This window comes from Taurulus bubalis, assembly GCF_910589615.1.
Source record: "Taurulus bubalis genome assembly, chromosome: 13".
Taxonomy (NCBI): Eukaryota; Metazoa; Chordata; class Actinopteri; order Perciformes; family Cottidae; genus Taurulus; species Taurulus bubalis.
The window spans coordinates 7,993,611-8,001,874 of NC_136601.1; the positions used below are offsets into that span (position 1 = coordinate 7,993,611).

At 41.5% G+C, this 8,264-nt stretch overlaps 1 protein-coding gene across 1 annotated transcript; it reads left to right on the forward strand.

Moving 5' to 3' along the window:
* Positions 1–3,070: 3,070 nt before the first annotated feature.
* nkx3-2 (NK3 homeobox 2) lies at positions 3,071–4,549 on the forward strand (the record flags this gene model as incomplete). The annotated part of the gene is made up of 2 exons (XM_079228694.1): positions 3,071–3,443; positions 4,125–4,549. 2 exons carry the CDS (start codon positions 3,071–3,073, stop codon positions 4,547–4,549), a joined length of 798 nt encoding a protein of 265 aa, XP_079084820.1.
* Between the last annotated feature and the right edge of the window lie 3,715 nt (positions 4,550–8,264).

Below are 8,264 nucleotides of genomic sequence, written 5' to 3' on the forward strand. Positions count from 1 at the left end.
TTCTAAAGGGCAGGGTGTGTGAAGATATCCAGACATGTCAGTGGTTTGTGCTTTTCCTTTTTCCTCGTTGTGTTTTCACTGTGTGGTGATCCAAGCCTTCATCCTCGAGGTCACATCCAGCCCCGAAACAATGCCACATAATGTCATTACATTTGTTTCCACTGAGCAGGACCATGCAGTTAAACCGACAGTGTTTAGTTGATTAAAATAAGTTTAAAAAAAATAAAATTTCAAAAAAGAAACAGCTGTCTTTGTTGGAGTAAATCATAATTGTAATGCCCCAATACTTCATATTATTATTAATAGTGCCACATATATTGCACAGAGTGAAGTTCAGTGGGTTTTTGACCCCAAAGGAGGATGTCAAAAAGTCAAGAAGAAGAGGTATTTCCAGTGGCCACTAGATGGTATAATATATGCACACAACGGGTTTGCACGAGGTGACAGCAGCAGGTTGGATTCATATTGTGAGACTTATAGACGTTTAAAAAAAAAAAAAAATCTATTTTCTTTATCATTCTCATGAAGTTGAAGACGACAAATATCTTAATGAGCTCAATCATTTGTTCAACACTTGTTATTTTGGGGCATACATGTTCCAAATAAAGTAACAGGAGAGAAATGATTCATCATTTATTTTACGGATCAATGTTTAAAACACGATGATTTAATTCGCCTTTTCAAAGACTTTTATCAGCAACCGCCACACGAATTAGGCCTCAAGCGACTGGGAATAATGACAAAGCTTCAGAGATTACTATATATATGTTTTAAACGTAATTTCGGTTGAAAGTCAAAGCCGTTTGTCTCAAAATCAGCTGTTACGCGCTCAGTGTGTTGGTTTATTCACAGGCGGGTCACGTGCCGAAAATACAACAAGTCTCAAAAGACTAATGCAAATCAAACTGAGCCAAAACAACAGTTTTACAATGTTCATCTGTCTTTAGTTTTCGATTTTTATATTGTTTTGTTATTAGCTGTAACGTTTTATTTAAAAACAACAACGACAGTGGAACAAGATTATTATTGGTATTATACTTATTACTATAATTATTATCAATAGGCCTCCTATCATAATTATAATATTTAAATGATGTTGTAAATGTATTATTTAATGCCTTATTTTATACAAAACATCACTTGTATCGATGCCAGCAGGATGATTCACATCATTTATTTTAGACCTGATCAATTTCACGTCCTACTTATTAACTCATTAACATTTGGATAAGCTCCGGGTTATTAATTAAGATGGTTAAATTAAATGAATATATTAGAGCAGGTGCACAATTCCATAATACACTATTATAAGGAATAAAACATAAAAGTGTATTAATCTGCCGGATAGAATATGAAGGAGTGAATCCATCAAAGCCTCCACACTGTAGACTGATTGTCAATTTGCCAAAACAATATTGCGACCTGTTATAATTTTTATAAAATAACCCCTGCACGCGCGGTTTTCCAGTAAAATCATTTAAACCTTTTTCTTTTCTTTTTAAATATAGTTTTAAGAAGCATTTCATATTGGTTGTTAGTGAAAACAGCAGAAACGCGGTGAGATCCGCTCTGTATGGCGGCGTCAAAAACGACAGAGGTCACGATCCGGATCTGCAGCGACAGATGCTTGTACGCTTACATCCCCGAGACGGCACACAACAAAAGCTAAATAATACTTAATAATGCACATGGGCGCCATTTCTATAACGTTTAGAGATATATAGGATAAACATCGGTTCACTGGAAACAAACAAGCTTTCCCTTTACGCTGCACATTTTAATCTGAGCATTAATTATTATTATTATTATTATTATTATATACAAATCGATTTATATGAAGTCACATAGTCTCATAGTTGAAAGAGATCATTTCAGTGAAAACCTGTGTTTCACATTTCCCTAGAAATATAAATGGTGTGTTTATGGGACGTTGCACAAGCTGACTGGTGTTCACACGGATTCACAAGTCTGTCACCTGTTATCAGAACTATTGCCCTCGTTTAATGAAACCGTCCCACGAGGCAACAGGAGGTTGCAGGAAATGTTAGCTGATTGAACTCGTATTTATAGAAAGCGATAATTGGTTTGTCGCAGCAGCTGAGGCCTACCTGGTCATGGTATCCATGATGCAGGCCGCCAGGAAGTGACCAGAAAGAGCACGTAGACGTAGAAAGAGTAAACTGTTCCCAACCTGACACACGTTGGTCACTGCCCAACATGTTACTAAAGAAGAAAACACGTCACGACTCCCAGCAGACCTGTTTGGATAGTGAAGGGTTAAGTTTAAAGCAAATTAAATATCCGACTTATATGTTGTCCTGATGCTGCATTCAAGGGATACACGTAAAACGGGAGACACGACATTCCCGTTTACTTTTCGACTGGTATTGCAGCTGATTGTGTGCTTATGCGCACGAGACGTTGCATTTACTGCCACACGAACTTTCAATATTATCGGCACATAACATTCAGCCAAATTAATCCCAAATTATTAATTAAAATGAGCAGGATATGTATTTATCAGCCATGCAGAGATACAGTCTAACCTTTCTGATCTGGAAGAACCTTTAGGTGAAGTATTTTGTGTGGTGGCCACCTGCATGTCAGTTCAGCCCCCTGTGAAACACTTCGACCAACATGCATTTCACTTTTTTCCCACCCGGTTGAAAGCAGCATGACGTAGTTTACAGTGGCCAATCGTGAAACGGCTTTCTTCCTCTCCGGGCCAATAGGAGGCGACGAGGAGTGCTTGTCAGTCACAGGTGAGGGTGGATGGTAAAAAAAAAAAAATTGTGTGAAAAGGGCCGGAGACTGGAGCGAGCCCGGGCTGATGGCAGAGCTATGCGGAGGAGCAGCATCGAGCCTGCGGATGTAGCAGAAACTTTTTTCACAGCTTCTCCCGCTGGGATGCGACCAGGAACCAAACACTGGGGGAAATATATAAGCCACAGCAGAGCTCCACGGAGGGAGTAGCCTAAAATGTGGATGAACTGACATTGACTCCTCTATCCGGGTCGGTTAATTACTCAACTTGAAGAGCGAGAAAACGTCGCTTTTTTCTCTTTTGAAAATGGCCGTTCGTGGCAACTCGCTGATGCCTTTCTCGATACAAGCCATCCTGAATAAAAAGGACGACAGCCGACATTTGCCAGATTTGGACATGTGCTTCTCCAAGACGACGTGCTGGAAAATATTTGGGGAGATGAACGGCGGGTCTCGGAGAGAGGATGTGGAGGCTTGTGAGCCGACGGACCAGAAAAGCTACGACTCGGACTCGGGACTCAGCGACGACAACGACAGCAAGACTCCGGCCGCGTGCAAGTCGGAGAAAGACGGAGACCCTGCGTCGGACGTGCCGGAGGAAAGTTTGCAGGAGGAGACGGACCACGAGTCTGCTGCTGCGGAAAACGCAAAGAGTGACAGTGAGCCCAATAATGCTACGGGTGAGTAAAGCTGAACGACTCGTATGCAAAGAGCAAAAAGAAGAAGCGTGGCTCCTTGATTTGAATCAACTTTCTCAAAAACTGACGTGCTAAGAGCCAAGTGCTTTATCAATACTGCAGTTTAATAATGATGGTACAGTGTTGCATAATCATGTGTGCTCTGGTTGTGTTGTTGTTCACCGATAGCAGGCCTGTTTACATGAGATATTAAATAGTACAACATCTCTGCGCATCTCTTTTGCACATTTTACGCACGAATTGTTCTAGTTTTACGCACGCTTATTAATGGTGACTGACTAATACAGTCTGCAATGGTCCATTTAACGTTGGACAAAAGTTTAAAACTACAATAATGTAAGCCTATTTCAACTAGATGAACTTCAGCTCGTCTTATAAACATATTAGCTGTGATGTTTAGGCCTGAATGGAAAAATGGCAATTTCAACTCATTTCGAAAAACACGACATCCAGAAACCTGCGATGAACCACTTATAACGTTAAAACACACTTCTGTAAAAGTATCCACACTTAAACGAATTCAGATTCTTCCCTTTGTCACATCCCACAACGCGCACCAAATCGCATTCTAAACCAGCACGCGTGATTCCAGCTGCATTTAGAAACAAATACCGGAATTAACGCGCATGTTGCATCTGCGTGTCTCCCTCCCTCTCCTCCCAGACTCCAGCACCCTGGACGAGAAGAGTGTGGACCAGCCCAAGCAGCGGAAGAAGCGCTCCAGGGCCGCCTTCTCTCACGCGCAAGTCTTCGAGCTGGAGCGTCGCTTCAACCACCAGCGGTACCTGTCCGGCCCGGAGCGCGCGGACCTGGCGGCCTCCCTGAAGCTCACAGAGACTCAGGTCAAGATCTGGTTCCAGAACCGCCGATACAAGACGAAACGCCGCCAGATGGCCGCCGACCTGATGGCGTCGACCCCAGCGGCCAAGAAGGTGGCGGTGAAGGTGTTGGTGCGGGACGACCAGAGACAGTACAACCCGGGAGAGATCCTGAGGCCCCCGCTGCTGTCCCTGCAGCCGTCCTACTATTACCCTTACGCCTACTGCCTCCCTGCATGGACACTCTCCGCATGTGCGGGGAATCAGTGACACCTCTGTGACTGTATTTATTCATTTTTGTTTGATTTTATTTTTGCTCCTATAGGAAATCAAACTAACTATATTCTCTGACAAGAGGACTAATCTGCTCATCTGCCTCATCGTGTTGCTCCAAGCCAGACCACGGGTTCCCAAATACTGTTCTCACATCCTCAAATACTTACAAAACGACTCCTTCGTTTATTTAATGCGAGTCTGTCCCGAGGAACCTCGTTCAAGAAGACGTTTCTTACGGCTATCAAATCATGCTGTTGGTGAGCGGGGGAGAATGGACCTTTTAAAAATGTCAGTATGTTTATAACCTCTGAGGAATGACACAGTATAACGTTGAAGTATTCCTCTCTTTGCGCGGGAGACCTCTGAAGCCCCCCCGGACCTCACTTTGGAAACCGGCGGCCTGAACAGACTGAAAATGTCACCTTATGTTGGTTTATATTTTACATGCGCCTTCCTACCTCTGCAGTGATTGGAAATAGGCATATTCCATTGACTTTTCATATAACTGTCTCTGTTGCAGGTTGTGTTTTTTTTTCTTTTTTCTTGCTGTGTTTGTAAAGGTAAGATATTTCAGCACTTTTGAGCTATATACGTTACATGACTTCAATGTAAGATGCATTATAGTGTGGGCATGCACAGTGTCTCGATGAGAGGAGGCGGTCTCTTGTGTTATTGGCCTAAAAGTGATCTCGTGGCAGGAAGCGGGCTATAAAACGGACCTACTTCTAATTGAAATGTACATGTGTTATTTGTGTAAAAAAAAATGACTGTTTTAGATCGAAAAAAACATTAAAACATATCAGGCATTACTTGCATTTGGATGAAATTTCATTTTAAGGTTTTTATTACGTTTATAGGTTAGAGTTGAACAATAATTATGATACTTGGCACATTTACTATTTAAATGTGCACTGGATTAAACAATTACGTTTAACTCTGTGACGGGGAAAAAACTAAAATACATATAGAGCGTAAAATAATTTATCTGCTATAAACCTGGTTTTTACAAGCCTCGCTTTATTGTAACGGAAACGGGCATGATGTTTTGCGCTCCTCTTTTCTGACCATAGGCATCTGGAGGTTTAAATAAAATAAATAATGGCAGACTTACAAGACTATAGTGGTTTATGAATACGTTTTTAATAGACACATTTTAATTAGCGGTTGATTTAGGAGACGTTTTCGGTGTTTTGGGAGCATGTGGCCAAATGTGCAGTAAATATGAACGCTATGAGCTTTATCTGCGCATTTTCTCATAATGTAAAACAACTTTATTATTATTATCGAAACTTAAGCTTTTACCAACGTCTCCACAGTGTTCGCGCTGTACACTCACTGTACACGCCCTGTAGGAGTCATCTGGGCCACCATGGCTTTCTTCCCAAACACACCTGTCAAAAAATGATGAATAGCTCTGTGATTCCCGGACAGGGCCAACTGACAGCTACCTTTAGGGCTGCATGTCAACACAAGGAGAGGAGTATTCCGGGGTTAAGGAGGCCCATGTCACGAATTTAAAGTTGGCAGATTGTAAACAATATATTTTTTAACAAAAGGGAAAATACTTTGAGCTCCCCCCTCCTAATTCTAGGCTTAATGCTGGAATTGAAGTATTACGGGAGTGTGTTTCTGCCTCCAGCCGCCTGGGTGTTAAGTCGGGGTCAGTGGGGAGCTGCCGCACATCAGACATCCATCTTTGGCCTTAAATAATACATAGAAACATCCCTTTGCATACACGTATACGGCCTGGTGTTGTTTAGAAGGAATATAAATAGGTTTTATTTGTGAGGTGAGGGAAGATACAGAAGAAAGACTTCCAAGGAATCCTGGTAGCATAAGTGTCACTTCTATGAAAGAGCAACACGTTCATACGTGTCATTTATGTGGACACAATTGTGAACATGAGTATATCCCTGGCAGCACTGCGCTTTTACGCACCAACACCCGGGTACATGTCGGGTGTTTGGTTGATCATTGCCACATCTTCTTTAACCCTATATGGTAAAAACAGTCAGACGCACGGATGGCGCCATATGTCCTTAAAATCAGATCTCCTTGATGCAGGTAGCCTCCCGAGGCTTCCTCCAGCGGCGACGATGCTGCTCATTGGCTGCTCTGACGGGACAGAGAGCGGCACTGAGGAGTGGACGTCCCACATGACTTCTGTTCATGCCTGCATGTGGAGATATCTGATACAGAGGGACATATTGCGGCTGTTTTTCCTTTCAACCTGCGGTCGTTGAAATGCAAAGCACCCCCATCGGTGTGCATTTACCCCATCACGGCGTCTCCCCGTTACGTCTTTTTTTATGTGTCCAAAACTGATGTATGCGTGGGAAATATATTTATTGTATGTATTAATTAGGATGTGACTATTTCACGTTGAGGCAGTGTTCACGGAAAAGGAGAAACCCCGGAATGTGATATTTCTTGCAACCGTTTACCACTAAATCAATTACGCATTTTAAGGAAGTTTGAGCACAAGTAATCTATTTTGGCCCATATATTAAACAAAACGTAACACTTGATAAGTTGACTTTTATTTTTTGTCGTTTTTTTTTGGAGTTCCCAAAGTTTGGAAATTGTGATGTAGAACCAAAAAACCCCGCAGGAATTGCAGTTGCTGACATTAAGGTTTTCCCCACGGAAATGTTGTCCAACACATTGTCATGATTTCTTAGTTTTTTCTATTGCTTTTGAAATTATACGGCCAGGAAGTCTTTAAAAAAAAAAAAGAAGTCTGGCCTAGACTGATGCTTCTGAGAGTTAAGGATTCAGTCTGCTCTTTTCACTTATACTCAGCAGTATAATTAATTTCATTTGCAGAACATCTCAACAGTTGTCGATCAGATAAAATGGGCCTTTCTGAGACTACTTGACGCACAGAGCCGCGTTGTGGTCTCCTAACAGACACTTCTTACAGTCGGGGTCCTCTTTGGAGACGCATTGCTTCTTTTTGTGGCGGAGCGACCACAGAGAAAGATGGGGACGTTGAAACGAGTATAAAATGACCGGATTTCGCCTTCAAAAGTCCTGTAAATTAACGGTTAACCACCAAATTGTACTGCATGTGCACTTGACAAAACCTGAAATCTTATTTCCACAAATATGAGTTGGTTTTGATAGACTGAGCCTTTCTAACGTTTTCTGAAAACTTATTTCTTTATCTAATTGAGGTCAATTCAAGATTCACTCTAACAAGAGCTCCGAAGGCTGAAGACGTCCCGATGTCTTTATTTAATTTCTTTGTTAGCCACAAATGCAATAATTCAACCAGTTAATACATGTATGTTAATTTATTTAAGTAGCTTAAATCAATAATATAATATTTCTCGCTCTGCCACTTCAGATGATATTGTTTAACCTCCAGAGTAGAAACGTTTCACCACCAAATCAAACATGTTGAGTTACCAGACATGTATATTCCATGTGTTTAAATTCGTGTGCACGGGTCAGTTTTCATGTGCTTGGACAATATTGTTTGCTTTGCACCACAATGTAGAAACTACATGTTGTACATGTCTTTTTTTTGCATGCATCAAAATTTCGAGGCTATGCAGACTGAAACCCCCGGAGGCTGTATAGCACAATTGGAAATCTCAATTCAACAATATTGGAGTTTTCACTGTCATTGTCTCAAATATTAATACTTTTACCACAAAAGTGATCCGAAAATGTTTTTTTCTTTTTTTTTCAGTTTTGGTGCGTT